The 19033-nt window shown below is 40.0% G+C and overlaps 1 protein-coding gene across 3 annotated transcripts in view; it reads left to right on the top strand.

The window, feature by feature from the left end:
* Positions 1–13600: 13600 nt before the first annotated feature.
* The window catches only part of ppp2r3b (protein phosphatase 2, regulatory subunit B'', beta), an 18745-nt gene continuing 13312 nt past the window's right edge, over positions 13601–19033 (top strand). For 2 of the 3 annotated variants that reach the window (XM_053877318.1, XM_053877316.1), the window contains exons 1-2: positions 13601–13770; positions 14707–15083. In XM_053877318.1, coding sequence (XP_053733293.1) covers positions 14733–15083 — 351 coding nt within the window. In that variant the 5' untranslated portion in view covers positions 13601–13770; positions 14707–14732. Of the gene's footprint in view, positions 13827–14706; positions 15084–19033 lie in introns of all 3 variants that reach the window. The other variant, XM_053877317.1, reaches the window with a different exon arrangement.

Here is a 19033-nt window from a genome sequence, read left to right as displayed (position 1 = left end):
GGAACTTTTCTTTAACCCTGTTTTTTTTTTCCTGCAACCCACCTCTACCCCAACTCATTCATCATTCCAGACTGATCAATATGTGTCAATTTTTCCAAAATAATTGTGGGGGTGGGGGCTTTAGAATAATAGCATGAATGATGTTTCTGTTTATTTATAGTTATTCCCGCTATTGATTATTATTTTTACTGCAGTTATCCTGTAAAAACAGTAAAAAAAAATTGTAAAAAACATTAAAAACAATAGGTGCGTATACCAGTTACTGTCACCTTTCATAATATAAAAAAATACATTTTACATAGTGTATTACTAAAATACATTGTTGTTATTGGCTGAAATTTGTGTTTAAATGTTCATGCATATTTGTTCATTAACTGTTTTCCCCCAACCATATATATATATAAATATATATATTCGCAGACTGTGCAGTGTGTGTGTGTTAATATGTGAGTCTGTGTGCAAGTGGGTCTCTTCCCCCTTGTGAGGAAATGTAAAACTTCTTGGTGTGTTATTTTTCTCCCCACCGTTTGTTCTTTTGATCTGTGTGTACATTATCTCCAGCTCTTTGAATTTCAATTTCACTGTCATGTAAGCTCTTTTCATCACAGCCGACTGTTGCAGCTCTAATAATATTCAACTTTTGGGTCACAGTGGAATGCTAATTAGATTGCTATTTTAATTAATATGTCCCTACAGGTTTGCTGTATCAAATCAGCTTTAACACGGCATCGTGCACTCTGTGCCAATAAATTACAACAGGCCCCAAAATAAAATGTCTTCAATAAGAAAGGCGGGTTTAAGGTGAGAAGGAGCAGCAGCCGTTTGAACTGTGTTTACATAAACTGCCTATTGTTGCTTAATAAACCCAATGATACCAGCCAGATTGGGATAAATTGCTTTTAAAAAACGTTGCAGATGTTGCCAACTTATTCTAATAAATCCATACAAGACACTGCCAGGCAGATGAAAGTCTGCCAAGCTGCGTTTCGAGTCTGTTGTAAGTGATTTAAAGTGAAGATTAGGTTTAACATTACAAAGTGTGTGTGTGAATCCGTGTGCTGCGGGTGGCATTTAAGGACTTTAAGGCGTTTCACTTTCCATCAGAGCACCATTTTGTCTGTCAGCGTTTCTCTGCGTGTGTGTGTGTATCACCTAAGATTCTCACATTGTAGTTCTGTCCAGCTCAGGTTGTCCCATTCATCATGTTGAGAGGCAACGAGGAGGCCCGGGATATGAGCGCCGCCGAATTCGTCCCATAATCAAAGGTCATCCCGGGGTCCGTGTTCAAATTGCTTTACTTCACTGCGAACCTGACGGAGAATAGCACACACACACACACACACACACACACACACACACACACACACACACACACACACACACGAACCCAACACACGTTACGTTTTTAGGTTTTGTGGGGACGTGTCATTGACTTTCATGCTTTCCTCAACCTCTCTAAACCATTCAAAACAAATGGCTAACCTTAACCAGGGCCTAAACCAAACGTCTTAACCCTTTCCCCAGCCTCTCCCTCTAAGCCTAACCATCCAAAACACATGGCTGACCTTAACCAGGACTCTGAACCAAAGTTACACAGTTATTTTAAAGTCTTCATCCTAAAATTGAGGCTCAACCTTGTGGGGTCCAGGAAAAGGGTCCCACAAATGCCAAAGGGCCCAGAAGTGGGTGTTTTCCCCTGGACCTCACTAGGATAGATGCACATACACAGACTAAACCTTGTGAGGACAGGCCAAAATGTCCTCACAAAGCAACATGTCCTCACAAAAAGGTGGGATATCAAGATCCTGTGCTTGAGGCAAAACATACCCACACAACATCATGATTTTTATGTTTTGTGGGGACATGTCATTGACATAATGCTTTCGCCAGTCTCTCCTCCTAAACCTAACCATCCAAACAAATGGCTAACCTTCAACCAGGACTAAATCAAACTCAAATTCAATTATAATGACCCAGTTATTTTGATGTTTCAATCCTCAAATTGGGGCTTAACCTTGTGAGGACCCACGAAGAATTGGTACCCACAAGTATAACTATACAAGTTCACGCAAATACACACAAAATAATTTTGTTTTGTTTAGTTTTTTTAATTTTACACATTTCCAAAGTAATGTACGTAGGCTCAAATATTTACCTGTATATTTATTATACATTCATACTGTCTGATAGCTACATGCCTTGAAAAGAGAGAAATGAGAGCCATTGAATCTTGGACCTTGTAAACCAGCCAGTTTGGCATTGTAGCCATTATAAAAAGAAAAACTACAAACAAATTAAACATGAAAATTTCACAGACTTTACATGGGTACGTGGTTGGCGATAAACTAGTTGTTGTGGTCATTTCTCTTTATCAATGAGTTGTTTAGCTCAGCAAAGTAGCATCAATGATCTGCCAAGCTCAGCATTCAACATCCCGCCACATATTGTTGCTCTGCACTGTTGTGTTCTTGTGTAGTCGTGTATTATTGTGAATGTGTTTCAAGCCCACAATGACTGGTAAATGTTGTGTGTCCTTTAATGGTTCTGGCACCAGAGGAAGATGCTAACTATAGCAGAAACGCTGTAAGTCCTCAACACATTGACAGCAAGGGAAACATGGATCGTAACCTCCATGCTGATGGAGAGATTTGCAGAAGCTACGTGAGTGGCATTATCAGAGTGTTCATGTGTTTCTCTGTTTCAGAAGTGTATGCTGTGGTTTGTGTGTATATTTTATCTGTAGTTTCCTGTATGTCATTTAGTGTGTTAGAGTCAACAGAGGTCAATACAAGCATTAAGACAGAATTCAGTCTGCTTATTTTGCATTTCTTGACATGCAGCGACTGAAAAGGGGGTCCAATTGTTCAAGACTAAAAGCCATGAATATAAGAATATAATTCATTAATTTGCAATATAACTGATGACCTGTGAAAAAAGAAATGTCTGATCAGCACTCGGTCTCTAGTGCAGCACTTCACCATATTCCCGGATCACTATTAAATATAGATAGGAATAAGAAAAGTTGGGGAAATGATGGAGTAAAAGTATAACTCCGGCGCTGCCCTGGTGGTTTAACCTGTTCCTTTCAATAATGCTTTGAGTGTCTGCACAGGCTGCTTAAAAACCAGGAAGTCAGGCGCTGGCACACCAACAAAAAATGATATGCATGGACAGGGAGGGAGGGAGAAACTATTTGGATGTTTATTATACTTTAAAATGAAGTGATCCGCGTTTCGCTGCCTGCGAGGTAATTAATGTGGGGAAATCTTGAATTAAAGATGTAAATCCTGACACTTTGGCAGGGGGGCCGGTAAGGGACAGTGGTCTCCAAGGTCTGGATTATTCTTAGCGTATACCAATTAACACCATGTATCTTCTTTTATGTTCACTTCAATTAAGAGCCTTTACAATTTTTAAGTTCTTTTCTTCTCACTAGTTAGAGAATGTCAGCGGGGCTGATCAAAGCGCGAGCTGCCGTCCGTGCACCATAGGTAACGCTGCTTTGCATAAAGAAATCTGCATATTGCTAAGGAGGTTTTCATTTCATTTTGCATGAATTACATCGCTGGAGCGGGAGACGTAGGTGTGAGCACAAACAAAGACCTCGCCTAGGAGATGTTTTGGAGTGTCAATAAGAAAAGTACCCTGCACCGATCACATGTTACCGATTTCTTTTAGAAGACAATGATGCCCAATTATTGCTCTACTACGAGTGTCTGCTGGATGGTGTTGTATCCTGAAGCTTCAGGCAGATTTTATGTTCAAGTTTCAGGAAGGTGTTCAGGTGCATCTGTGTCTTTTTGTGTGTGTTTTGGAGTGATACACTGAGTGAAATTCTTTGTTTAGCATGCATGTGCGGGCTTGGTGTGGGTTTTCTGCCAAATTGTGTGTTTCAGTTACCTCTGTTTTTGTAACTTTATGGAGGTTTTAGTGTGTCTTTTTTAATTTGTTTTGTTATGATTCTGTTGGGCTTCGTGTAGATGTTTGTATCGCTTTAGTTGCTGTAGTTATCAACGACTATTTTGAAAGTTGACTAGTCACCTACCGCACAGATTGGTCGACTAGTCGCTATAATAAGTGTACAGGTTCATGAACACGCCAACATATGTGATTGTGGTGTTGTTTGAAAAAGAGGGAGTGGAATATATTTACATTTTTGTTTACACTTGTATAGTGTTTAACACTGTTTTGAAACACTATGTTTTTCATTTTAATTTCCGATGCAGTGTTAAAGATGTGATATTTATCATGAAATGTCCCCACAGTTTGGACGTCTTGCTCTGCGATGGTCACGTAGCCTGAGCTATTTTACCTTCCACTGTGGATTGACTACATCGACTTGTTGCAGCCCTGCTCTGCATTTTTGGCTGTTGTGTAGAGTATTTGTAGGTGTATGTCAAGTGCGTTGTCTTAGTGTCAGGGAGTTTGTGTTGAGGTGTCTTCATCTTTGCTCAGTTAGTTTGTTGTAAACTGTGTATCTTGTTGTGATTTCTTTGTTTCTGCCACAGTGTGTGTGCGTTTATTGTGTATGCATTTATTTTGGTGTGTTGGACTCCTTCGCCACCAAAAAGACAGAGTGCTCAATAGAAGTCACTGTGTGTGTGTGTGTGCGTGTGTGTGTGTGTGTTGTGTGTGTGTGTGTGTGTGTGTGTGTGTGTGTGTGTGTGTGTGTGTGTGTGTGTGTGTGTGTGTGTGTGTGTGTGTGTGTGTGTGTGTGTGTGTGTGTGTGTGTGTGTGTGTGTGTGTCATATCCAAAACTTCTGGTTCATGGACAGACATAGGGACACAGAGACAGAAAATTGGTCTGCTGGACCTGAGGCCACTGTGTTCATACGTTGAAGTGCTATTAACATCCCGGTGTGTCCGCAGCGAAGTTAGCGTGCAATAGCTCCACGTCAGGAAGTAATCACATCCTGATTTATGTGGTGATTTTCTTGCAATTATCTGATAGGCCCTTGCAAAACCTTAAATAGCTCATAAAATTAGCTCTCATTTGTCCTCTCTACATCACCTGCTTTACGACCTGAGGACATTTAGTCGCTGTGTTTTGTCAAACCATTAAAAAGCAACAAATTGATCTGATCGCATCCCGTGATTTGTACCAGCGCGTATTTGTTTGCGATAATCACCGCGGCGTAACTCAATTACGACCACCAGCCACCGATAAATCAATGGGCAAATGAACTGACCGCCGATGAGGAATGACCGTCCAGTCTGTGTTAAGCTATTGATGCCGTCAGAGAGATATTGAATGCTCTTTAAGTGAAGTGCTGACATCACAATAAAAGGCCACCAAAAAAGCAAAGCGGCTGCTCGGCTCAGGAGCTCCGGGCTAAAGAGATAGTCGAAACAGAGAGAGCGCTCTTCAAAGCCGCGTGGAAGCGAGGCACAGATATGGCACACTAGTCAAAATAATTACCATAACTAGGGTGATAAATAAAGCTTTGGAGTTTCATTTGACACTAATGGCACCCTTGACTTGTTTGGAAAGCTCAAACCCTTCCATCATCCAGAAAAACACATCATGATTTTCGGTATATGAATTCAAACTGACATTACATAGAGATGGCAGGAAGTATTTTTAAATCTATTCCAGTGAACTTTGACCTGTGCGGGTTCCTGACTTTTTCAGATGAAGCTATATCATTCCATTGTTTGTGACGGCGACAAAAACAAAGGGCAGAAAAATACCAACATCTAAACAGGAAGTCAGGTAAAGATGTGTGCCTTCATAACCCGGTGTCTTAAAGAATTATTAACAAAAAAAAAAAAATCTGCATTTCTGAGGGCAAATAAACATCCAGAAGCTGCGCATGACCCAAATGCAGCGTAGGGTGCCATCTAGTGGGGGAAACACATGACGCATTGGAGAAGTAGCAGGCTCTTAAACTAGCAGAAGACGTGACAGTTACTTTATTTAAACACAGGCTTAGATATATGGTTGTAGTAGTAGAACTGTGTACATATTGAACAGGTTATGTCTATGAGAACAACACTGAGTATTAGACTTTATGAGGGGAAAGTAAGAGTTGTTGTCTGTTGAGCATCTACTGTGTAATATCTCGATCATGCAAGTCAAAGGCGGGTATTTCAATCGAGTTGTACGATTAAAAAGCTGTGTGTAGTAGATGAAAATGTGTGGAAGCACTGCCATAATTATGATAGTATTAGCTGCAGTTGTAGACGTAGTGTGTACTCAGGACAGCGCCTACACAAGTGCATCAACACCTGGCTTCCTTGCAAAAATCTAGAAGTATAACACTGTTTATAAATACACAAAGGTTATGTTGTGGTTATGAAAAGACGGTGAACTCCTGTCTCATGACAGAAGGAGACCAACAGGTTATCACCACTCCTGCATTGTGAGGATCACCCTAACCTTTCCAGTTTAAGATGAATAACACTGTTTATTCCATCATTCCAGTTACATTAGCAGCTGTCGTCTCTCGGCCCTTGTCTTGCACGTGCGGACCTCCTCCGACTGTGCTCTCATCTAATTGCTTTTTCATCGATCCTGTCCGATCAGGTGCCTGACTCTCATCCTTTCTCTGTGGTTGCATCACCAGCTCTCTTACAGTGTGACCCACTAATCCTGTAAACATGATAATGAATGAGAGACATTCCCACTGTTTAGAACACGTCTTAGCCAGTTAGGGAAGAGACTTTTTATGATATCTCAAAGGGCTGGTACAACAGACATCACTTACTCGTCTGGTTCTGTTTCAGTGTCAGTTGTGTCCCAGACAGAAGGACAAGAGAGAGGCCACCTCATAACATAAAAAGTACATAATTGTAAAAAGGGAGGAATAACAAAAGTGAGGAAGCATTTTACGTAGTCGCAGAATATGTTGTGAGGCAGTAGATCAAGTATTGGTCCTGCTGTAGTCACAAGATAGTGGTTGCTAAACGGAGGCAGTTGTGGCAATGAGGAAAGTTTTACAAGTAAAACAGATGGTCTAAGTAGTAGGACAAGACATGTAGCCGAAGTGGAAAAGTGCAAATGAAGATGCAGTAATGTTGCATGTTCACCACATAGTAGTTAGTAGTTGTCTGTAAGATTCATCAAAGTAAGGACAATACTAGTTGATACAACAGGGAGAGCTATCTGAAATAGATAGTATTTGTTGGAAAGTGGTGTAGTAAAGAATCAGTCATGGATGATCGTAGGTGTATTTGTGGTGCTGTTGCAGTCGAAGTATATCTTGCAGAGAATAGCAGTAATTTGGGAAGAGCAGCTGTATCTGAAGTCGACACAGATGCAGAAAGTACAATAGTACTGGTGATTTAAGTGGTAGAAGTGAGTAAGTAGTGGGACATACCAGTTGAAAAAAGTGATTGAGCAGCAGGAAAATACAATGATTTAGTATTATTAGTAGAAGTAGGAGTATTAGTGACTCAGTGAATAGAATACAAGAATAAAGGAACCAGAGTTAGAGTAGCAGTAAAAGAAACATGAAGAGTACTTGTAGACCATCTGAAATGTTTTGGAAGTACAGTACAAGCAGAGTAGCTTTAAGTGAATTAATAATACAATAAACAGTAGTATATGAGGAAGAAAGGCGCAAGTAAAAGTATGTATTTGCACCATATATATATATATATATATATATATATATATATATATATATATGCTGTATATGCAGCAGTTCAAGTTAAGTATGTATGTAGTAAAGAAGGGAGGTCATAAGCTCAAGAAGAGGTTCTATTACATCACCAGTGGGAGTAAAAAATAGAAGTAGGTTACACCCAGAAAGACAAATGCTAGTAGCCATAAATCTATGAGAGAACGATGACAACAATAAAAGCATTTAATAGATTGTATTGCTATAAAATCCAGTGGAACTGAGGTGGAGCAGGAGATGAGTCCAGTTCCACCCCCAATACTCACACGATGTCTCCATCAGAAATGTGCTTTGGCAGCCGTCAGATGTGAAAATGTCTGACCATCAGTGGTCAGCCAGTTAAAGCCTGCGTCTGGACTTGAGCCATGAACTCAGAGTCTTCAAAACTCACATCTGTTTTCGATGAGCCGACGGACATCTGAGGCTTTAAACGCACGGATCGCGGTGGTATCACATCCAGCAGGTTTTCGAATCACACAGACGAGACATTGGAGTTTCCTTTTCCCGCTCATTAGCAGGGAAAACACTTAAGTGTCTTCTGACGCTCATTAAAAAAGATTCATTTGAGCTTCACACTGAAGGATACTTTGAGAATAATCTCCCCATTAACGGGAACATTAGAGCTCGTTTCTGTCAAGTGTCCGACGCCGCTGCTTTCTTATGACTTGAGTTTTTCAAGAATCTTGCATTATGGTACAAATGGCGAGAAATCTCCCGTCATTAATCCCGGGCTTTGTTCATTCCATTTTATTGATCTACAAAGTGTCTGCCTGTGGATGCGAGCCAGCCGATGTGACTGGAGAAATTCATGCTTTTATACCTCAATTCTTTCCAAGAGTTACACCATCCCAACAAAAGGCATCGGCCTTGAAAAAAAGCTGCTCACCTATATTTTCAAACTTATAATGTGATCACCTCATGCATAAATATATAGATTTCATGTGTGGATGACGCCTCCAGCCTCCACGCTGTACATTATTCAGTCCCTCAGTAACATGAAGACACACCTACCTCCAACGCCCTAATGTGATGTAAAAAAGAGTGATGAAATTCAAGGAGGCCAAATGAAAGAGTGTGTGTGTGTGTGTGTGAATTGAGCCAGAGCGTCAGAGTGTGTATGTTCAAAGGTGAGGCCGTGGGTGATGGAGAATAGGATTCCCTCACCTCCTATAAGTAAAGAGGAGGATAAAAGCTGGCTGTAATGACCTTGGTATAATGAAGGCCTCGCTGATTTCCATGATTTTCCAGCCTTTTATGCCATGAATTTGCTATTCCATAGGTGGGGGCTGGTGGGGAAGGACGACTAGTCCGGCCAGCGTCGAGCCCACAACCCAAATCCAGCCCTTGCTCCCACTTGAGTCTTCAAGTCAAACTGGTAGATGAAACACATTTCTCCTGATGGGGTGGTGTTTTTCTTTTCTTTTTTTTAGATGACCAATTCACGTGCGATTTCCTTGTTTAGAGGCTGATGTAACGCCGACTTGTTCGTTTCATCTTGAAAGCGGCGTGTCGTCTCAGTGCAGCTAATATGGCACAACGGAAATAAAAGGCTTCAAACGCCGCCTCTCCACTTGGAGCTGATGCGGCGTCGTGGCTAACCTCCAAATATGATTAGACTCCAGCAAACACAGCAACAGCAAACAATAAAGCGGCAGGTAATTGGTGCGATGGTCTGCTTCGGCGGAAATCTTTGGTGATTTGCATTCAATTATGAGCGCTAATGTTTGGAAATCAAAAAGCTCCCGCACCGTCTCGATGGCTGCGACTCATTAAAGGGAGGGATGGAGGCCAGCGTGGTCAGGTCTCATGTACAGCACATTCCTCGCCGTAACAAGGACACACCTCGTGCTAATGACGAGTGTGAGCGCCATGTGTGTGTGAGTGCGACAATGCTAAGGCAAGCCAGAATCTGATATGTATGTGCGACTGAGCTGTGTCTGAGGCCGTGTACAGGCACGTGGAACTTTATTCTGCATTTATAAGTGTGTTGTGTGTGCATTTGTGTGAGTCTGTCAGTTGTGTGCAACGTGCATTCATTTGGCTGATGTGTCCGTCCACCTGTCAGTGTGTATCCACATCCTTTTATGAACATCCAAATAAGTCTATTTCAAATATATCTTTTGTTATTTGGGTGTAAACACCACTGTTCTGACACTGTTGACACCTGGCCATCAGTGGTTGACGCCTGGCCATCAGTGCACCTGTGCGGCAGTTTGATATGACTTCATTGACGTGAAAATCTGTATTTAGTTTGCTGTGTTTTTGTATTGTTCGATGTCACAAAGGTTGTGTTCATATCCGAGGGAACTGTGCAAACATATACGTGTACGTGAAGTATGTGTATTGCATGCATTTTGTGTTGTCATTTGTCTGTACGTGTTGCGTGATAAGAGGTTAAGACAAGAGGTTGAAAGTTTCTGTGTGTGTGCAGTGAGAAATAATAGGGAAACCAAGGTTTAGTGCGCCCTCCACAGGCAGCTGATACAAACCTCGTGTTGCATAGCAGTACAAATGTTAGGATTTCTTCTCTGTTTAAAGGTGTTTCCTCTGCTGAACGCAATGTTTTTGCTCCAGTAGTGTCATCTGTAATAAACACATAAACACAGACACTTTTTTAAAAAATTAAATTTTTATTGTTGAGTGTTGCTGCAAAACCATACAAATGTGGATCTTTGTGTTCATAAGCAGGTTTCCATACATGCTCACTCTTTCATTAATATGTGATGAGAGCGGAAAGTCTCCAAAGGCCTCAATAGGCAGCAGCATTGTCTCCCCTTTATAGTCATCTCAGATGGAAGGAGTAAACTTCAGAGCACCAGTGAAGTGTCTAATGAAAGAAGTCTCCTCTGCGGCTCCATTTCGCTCAGCGTATTAGGAATTTAAATGTTGACTGAAGACAGTTTGATTTTCTCGCTGTGATTTTTCTTATGGATTAAAAACACTGTGGCGTGTTTACACTGCAGCCATGAAAGAGCTGCGACTCATCACTTCCATTCTGGAAACTTGGGTTCAGACCATATGAAAGCCATATCAAACAGGGAGCTTCTCAGGATCAAAGCTAATCCCGGTCGAAAATATCGCAGAACTAGCAACATTCTTGCAAGATTGGAGCTTTATGTGAGCACTTATTTCAACAAGGTCTGGTTATTATTGGAGCGATAACAGAACAGAGGAGCATCAGAAAATATTTTAGCTTACTGGAGATAAGAAAATGAATTACAGTCAAAGTAAAATCAACATTTAAGACAAATAACAATCTCTGAACTTTTTTTAAGCACCGTAGAACTCAGCAACACCTGACCTGAATGCACCATGAAAGAAAAGTGTTTGAATACATTTTTTTAAGTCATTTATTAATATTTTTAACACACATTTATTTGGTGTCATTAATATAAGGTAAGTGAGTATAAGAACATGCGGATCAATGACTAGACTTCTCATGCAAGACATGCGTGTGTGTGTTTGTAACACTTTTCAACCCAGGGCAGGATAATATGTATGTTTTCATGTTAGATTAGATTAGATTAAACATTTATTCCTCAGACAATGAGGTTTGTTCGTATATGTGGGTTTTGAGTGTCTCTGATACCATCTTTAATACCATCGTTATTTAGGGCAATATATTTATTTTTATTTTTGTGTATGTGTGTGTCAGACAGCTTGCTCAAATGTATGTGTGTATTCAATGTAGTCATATATTTGTGGTGAGTTGCATTTCTAGTGTGAGTGTGTGTCATTCCATAATCACATGTGAGTCACTCTCTTAACACTCTCACTTTTAGTTTGACTTGTTCTTATGTGTGACGGTACATGTGTATTGTGTTGATGCTTAACTTAATTCATCTTTGTATACGCATACAATCTTAACTATATTTTGAGTGCGTATGTGTCTAATTTTTGTGCCTGCTCTCTTCAAGTTTGTAATGTGACATTCCTGCTTTGGTTCCTTTGTTTGTGAATGTTTTGTATTTGTGTGTGCATGTGCGGCACGTTGACGGACTGGAAAAGGTGAATGCTTGTAGCATGTGGAGGTGTGTCACAGTGAAATGTGTTGACATACTGACATTAAATACCTTTCAAAGAAGTGTGTCATTAGTTTTGTGTATTACTTTGCAGCATATTTATATTTTCATTTGACTTCTATATAGTTAATTGAATACACATAGCAATGGGTCATAAATGAGCGCACAGTTAGAAGAAGGAAAAAGTGAACTAGGTGAAACGTCTTTTTGAACAACAAAAATATGTGTGCTTAAATACTCCTGCGATGTGAAAACACTTTGAACTGTAGACACTATAAAGAAGCAGAAAGCCTTGAAATGTATAAAGAACTTGTTTTGTGATGTGTCCACCCAGTGATAATAATAATAATAACAGTCCAAATAGCACAGCTGGACCCCTATCTACAGCACTTTCAACTTCATTCACCAGTCTTATTATAGCAGATTGTTTATCGGCAACTTCACAGAGCAAACACAGAACATCGCTGACAGTAATGCGGCCGATTTGCACACTGAAACTCCTCACTAACTCTTCCCTGCGCTAACCAGCCGTTCCCCTGTGGCTTCTAGCTCGGCCAAACCTTTGAAATTTCCTTCAAGGCATAAAGAATACCCCACAAAAAACACGCTGCTTTGGGGAAAAATGTACACTGTAATTACACTTTGAAAAGTTGCAGAGTTTCAAGTTGAAACACCAACTCTTTTTATCTTACCCTTTCTCATATTGATCAGATTTTGGAAAACTGTTTTCTAAGGAACAGCTTTCGCTTAAATTGCATGATCAAAAAGTGAAAGTTTCAAATTTGCTGAGATTATCAAGGGAAGGATTCGGTCAATAAGGAACCCGCAGATCAGACGGATCGCAGAGTCGAGTCTGTAGGGATTGGCAATATCTTTCACCTGACATAAGAATAAACAACCATTATTTTAGATTAATGTAACAAAGTTTTATCACATCAACTGGAAAGTCATAAACAGTGATAGATATGATCCAAGGGAGGTGAAGACGAGAGTGGAGTCAGACTGGAATGTGTGCAGAACAACATCAGGTGATTTGCAATGACAGTAGCATCTGTGTCAGGTGATGGTTTTTATTTCGTATATGTATGTCCTGTCCCTCATCCTTTATGTGCCTGAGAGCATCGCCATGTAATGGAACTCACCTTATGCTGATTTCTGAAATGACTATCGCCTGCTCATAAGCCCTGTAGTCCTATTGTTGCATACTAATACTAATATTTTTGAATGTTTTTTTTTTTCTGCTCTCTTTTTTGTTGGTCATTGTTTGTGTACCTGGTGTTTAATAAACTATATGTATGGAAATTTGTCTTCAAGGTTATTCATATTTCTCAGATTGATACAAGCTATTAGAACTTCAATACATATGGTTTGTATTTCAACAACTGATATGGCTCCAGCAGCCGTTCTGTCTGGTTCCAGTCCTCTTCAGTAATCAATACACCAATTTATAAGCGCAGAATAAGGGTCAGTTACATTAAAGGAAATAATGTTATTGATTTTGATAAGAATCTATGCCACTTAATGGACTGTACTTACTTTACTTGTGAACGGACAAAACATGTTTAAAAATAACGGGTAGTTGGTGGCTACTGTCGCTCACAGACTGCTCTTTTCCTATCTTCATCCTTTCACAATAATTACCAGCTGCAGTTTCAATGGTTATCAAAAAGGGTAATAATATTTCCCCCCATCCGGTTGTGCACTGTAGTACATTAAATTCATTCACCGCTGAGCGATAATCGCCATGTTAATTTGATAAATGTTTTTATTTCGTTTTCTCATACAGGTTTTAAAAATACTTGCCTTTTCAAAACCTTGACTAAAGTTGTATTCCATAAGTAAAATGACATTATAGAGGGACTGTTTACATTGGCTTCGTGGGATCACCACAGGCGTCAGGTCACAGTTCGGTCGTTGAAGTCTCGCGATACCACCTGTGGTTACCAGGGAGACGAGATTTAGAAAAGTTCTGGTGCTGGTGTTGCTGCTCTCCGTGATGAACGCCGAGGCACTACCCCTGCTCGCGCGGACCACCAGAACCGGGACAGCTTCGAACCAGCTTCCGAATGGTGGAAATGATGTCGAGTTATATCTCCGGACCTAGCGACGGACTCCTCTTCCTTTAGGTATATAGTAAAGTTAGCCTGCTAGCATTAGCTTGTGGACGCTACCCTTAACTGCTGTGAGTTAACTGCGCCTTGTTTTAAGTGACTCTTCTGTTTGCTTTTCTACACAGCCACCTCCAATGACATGTACCTTTCGGTGAATTGTGGTGGCGTTAAGCGACATTTTGCCCTTTAGTTGTGTTTAAACCGCTAGCAGAGCCAGTCGATGTGTGGTCGCGTTCCGCCTGTGGGTATGGGTCAGTGTTGGCGCTAAAACTCAATAACAGTAGTCACACATGCTGGAACTGTGTGTTTACTAAGAACTTAAATGGCTGCTGCGAGCAAACTGGCGTGCGATTGAACGTATCTACTGCTCTGGTCGGCTATTTCCATCTACACATGTCAATACATGTGTGTACAGAGTACTGCTTCAGTGCAACGTACGAGTTCATGATATCACTGTCAACGTCATTTATTTTGACTCAACACATCGCTTACGCTTCAACCAGTCTATTAGGTTAAATGTGTATTTGTTTACATAGCAGAATAGGAGATTATTGTATTTAGCAGAGATGTTAACTAAATATACAAAATCCAAATAACAGGCCAACTTAGTATGATAAAACATCAGTGGGCTGAAACCTTGATTTAACAGTGTATGAATGTAAAAGCTGGGACTGAGGATTGGCCAAGCTGTTATATGGTAAATTTAAAACAATGCAGCTCATAAAACATTAGTAAAAATAGTCCAGGTATTTTAGTGTCTAGATGATACAAAATTAGAAGTCACCATAAACCAGCATGGAAGCCCGTCTAGAATGTTTTTTTTGGGGTGATAACTCACTCTTCTGCCAATGTCTGTTTGAGAAAATGTCACAAGTTACTACAGTTTATTCAGCACCAATCATGGGGATGAAAATGATAATTAATACTGTTTTCCTTTTCTTTTTTTTCCAGAAACAACCTGAATATCACCTGAAACAATGCCTTCATCACAAATCCTCCAGCCTGTGCTCAAATTGAAAGTGGATGAGCTGTTTCTCAACTGGTTGAGTGATCCTGAGACTCAATCACTGCTCAAGGGTTATCTTGATCTCATCAAAAGTGGACAGCATGCTGAGCTGAATGGTGGAGACGCCACAGAAAATGGACTGTGTTTCAATGATAATAACAATGTCACATCGCAGAAGAATCTGGCCGAGAAGAAGACGCCCTCCTTTAATCCTGCTGCCCTTCAGCCATCAGCCAGTACCCTTCCTTCAGGCAGCAACAGTAGTTCCAGAGTTGCCGGACTCACCAGTAGAATACTGCGGCGCTCTGTCAGCATCAAAAAGGTAAATTATCCACGAGCTATTTGACCTGTCTTATGAAGAGGAATGGAGGAGGTTCCAATTCTGGATCAGTGTCACTAGTTCAAACAGGATTTGGATGTTCCTAACATATCTTCCCACAGGGCTTTTTTCCAAGGTTGCTTTTAGAACATCAAAATCAGGGCGTGTTCCGTGGGTTCCGACCAAGAACCGCCTTGGGTTCATATGTTGGCTGCAGTTATAGTTTTTGTACCTGTGTTGACAAGCTAAATTGCCAGCTCGTGTTCATGTCATAATTTTAGCTTTACACAATGCTTCACTTTTGTACATGCGGGTCATTTTGAAATAACACTTGCAGTAATAACTGATATCTCTTTGCACCCAGCAGCCGTGTACGTACTGCTGTCTTCTCCCATCCTTGCAAAAATGAATTGGATAAATGTTTTACTGTATTGCTTGGCTCACTTTTGAGCTGGCAATACATTCTGCATTGTGGTCTGGTGACAGAGTTGATGACTGCTATGATGACAGCCACAAGCCTGTTGAGCTTAGGACCATATCAAGATGTAAAGAAAAACTATAACGGGGCTCCTAATGACACAAGAAATATTTTCAGAAATATTTTGGAACTGGAAAACCAAAAGAAAATTCTGAATATTTGTTTCAGGATGTTGATTAATTTTATTTACATTGAATGAGGCTGTGCTTAATGACATGGAGCACTAGAATCAGTTGGAAACAACCCAGTATTTATATTTTAAGTCAGTTGCACAACAATGTCATGAAACTAAAATATGAAATGAAAAATAGTGACACACCAAGAGCTAAGACAAATAGCTAATGGGGATTTGAATAACTTCCAGTTTGCGGCTTTTGAATACACTTTACTGTCACCACATTTTTTTCAATTCACGAGCAAGTGTTTTTTGTAATTTCTAAACCTAGTGCTTAAAAGTGGTTTTGAATACCCTCTGTGCTTTATTTTAGATTGAAATTGCTGTTTGTATTGGCAGCTAAATAAATTGGCATCATATTTCTTCCTGGCCACAAGGGGTGGCTAGCATTCTCTGGCTTCAGGGAACAATACAGTCTTGCCCAGACTGCCAGTCACTGTCGGTAGTGGTCCTTAGTTCAATTCCTCTTTACTATTAATTAGAATGGAGTAAAAGACGGGAGTAACATCACTTAAAGTGTGTCGTCATTGTTTGTTAAAGTTTTGTTATTGAGCATATATAGACAATAACCCACTCTATACTTGCTAAAGAGTATTTGTTGTTCTGATGCCAGGTCAACTTTACATATATGAGCTTTGAACCTTAGTCGACAAGAAAAAAGAGAAGACGTTTTGGTTGACTTGAGTCAAGCGACAGTGAGACAGTCTGACAGCTGCGTCCATGCGTCGCAGAAACTCCCCCTCCATGTTGTTGACATGACGGGAGGAGCTTTAGAAATTGGAGCCTGAGCCTAGATTGACACTGTTGAAACCTAACAAGGAATTTATCACCGCGTAAAATCTTTATTGACTATTAAAATGATGCCTGCCGCAACAAAAGTTTTCTAAGGTCGATTTGAAGCCCATAAAGTGCAAAACCTAAGTAAATACTAAATATATCTTTGTTCAATTAATTGAATGGAATATTTTGTAGAATGTGATGAGAGTAGGATAAATGTTTTTCATCATTAACTCTTTCGACCTAAGGAATGAAGTACAAGAGAAGAATGCATCAAAGGCTACTTGACTTTCATTAAATGGTTGCTATTATGCTTCCCTTAATGGGACTCTTGCCATGGATATTCAAACTTATAATGCATGTTTTCTGTTCTTGATAATCACTTAGTTACATTGAGTTTATGAAATAAATGAGTCCAACGCTCTTCCTGACAAGTCTTAGATGTTTGCATGCTGACTGACTGGCACCTGTGAATGACCAGCAAAATTGATTCAAATTACTGTAAAGATCTCAATATTCAATTTTGAGTGAACCCACATCGTCCATGCATTAGTCTTTGGAAGAATGTATGGTGTTTCAGACAGATTTATTTGGTGAAAACAATTTCTTCAATCAAGTGATTAAAAGATGTTACGTTTTAACGTATTCCTATTAGGTCACTGAAGTAAAAAAAAGAAAATGATATACCTTCAAATGCGTTCAGTGTCTAATAGCAGGGATTTAGACATTTGTCAGTTTGTGATACCCCTGAGTGGAATGGAAAACTTGTGCCCCCTCACCATGTCGACAGTCCAGATGGTTCCAGAGCAACTGTCGAACACTTTGTGTATTCTTCCCAAGCGGTTCCATGATGCATAGTGACGCCACATCGGTCACTATTTAAAAGGTTGCCAGGGTTATATAAAGTAAATCTTGCTATTTTAAGACAAGACAACGAATTTCCGACACATGCATTCTTCAAAGGATTACTGAAAAATTCAATTCATGTCATGGGGATGCTGGCTTGGAACAGCTGGTCTGACTTTGACATCAGACACTGATATAGATACCCTTGCTTCTCCTGTAATACTGCGACTGTACCAGTAAGGTGAGGCGTGGCTGCGTATTCCGTTTCTGTGTCATTTCATTTCACGTGTTTTGTTGGATGGTATGTGACAGAGTTGAATTTACTTGGTCTCTCGAGCATCATCCTCATCCATGAGTCTGTTCTGTGCACAGAGTCACGTTCGCCAGTCCTTGTGAAGAGTTGAATGAATGACCATTTACCTTTGAGGTCCAAGAGTAATGACACCGTCTCGTCACTGGATGGGTCTTTTTACAATGGGCTGCGATGGCTTAGCAACGTTAAAGCTATTTGAAGCAGGGTCTGGGGTCGAGTCATCAGTTCTGCCACATGGCTGAGAACATTTTATTTTAGTGTCTTTGACATTCGTCAGCGTTGAAGGGAGAAGGTTTAAGCTTTCACTAAATACTTTCAAACCCAAACTTTTTTTTTGGCCCTTGCGTCAGAAATTGTTTGTGATTCATGTTACAGACACAACCCATCAATCAAGTGAGCTTTTCTTTTGAACAAAACATCATCTGGTTTCAGATGCTGTAAAAACCCACGTAGTTGATTATTTTTAATTTAATTTTTTATTTGATTTATTTTGCTGTGTAAGGATGTTCCCAGGAAAAATGACGATTTTCAAATTCCTACTGTAACATCCTTGTTTAAGAAAGTTATGCGGAAAATCAATTCATCTCTCCGTGGTCAAGTCTTTGAAACCTTTAGTGGTCAACAATGTTGGTAACTAGAAGAATTATTGTTAATATCCACTGCTTCTTGAACATGAAGAGAAATTGGTGCACTTTTTCCTCATATAAATTATTAAATAATAATGATTTCCAAATAAATTGGAAAAGTTTTACCAGTTTTCAGTTATGTTTGTCGGTGGTGGAGGAATTATATCTATTTATTGTTCAGAACTGTTGGCCACGGCCTGATGGATCTTAAAGATCTGTAAGTCCGCTATAAACTGAAAACTGCCAATTTGCACCACTAGCCTAAATCCATCTGCAGACAACTGCGACTTATGGTCACTAATTCTGGACCGTGTGTTTCATAATTTCATTTGTTATATAATGGAACAATCTGATTTCGCGGTTAACAGAGTGGGCTAATTCTGAGGTCATGTCTTCTGTCTAGTGGGTAATGCAACAGTGTGAACTGACATTCTTGTTGGAGGCAATCGGGTCCTTTAAGACTCTTCAGGTTGCATTCTTACATGCAGCAGCTTGTGATTCATCCATTTTCTTCTTTAACCAACGGGCAAATGACTTATATAATCTTAGAGATCATTTTCTTAACAGGCTCCACCTAGAAGAGCCCTAAGGAACATGTAATCGCCACAAATATGTGTTTGTAATGTGACCTGCAAATACTGAGAGTGAAACAACAAAAATTCCCCTGTTGTGGGAAGAATATAGTCTAATCTCATCTCATAAAACGTCAACTGAAAAACTTGCAAGGCAAAACAGAAG

This window comes from Synchiropus splendidus, chromosome 10, assembly GCF_027744825.2.
Source record: "Synchiropus splendidus isolate RoL2022-P1 chromosome 10, RoL_Sspl_1.0, whole genome shotgun sequence".
In the NCBI taxonomy this organism is placed as follows: Eukaryota; Metazoa; Chordata; class Actinopteri; order Syngnathiformes; family Callionymidae; genus Synchiropus; species Synchiropus splendidus.
This window is presented reverse-complemented; position numbering and strand designations above follow the sequence as displayed.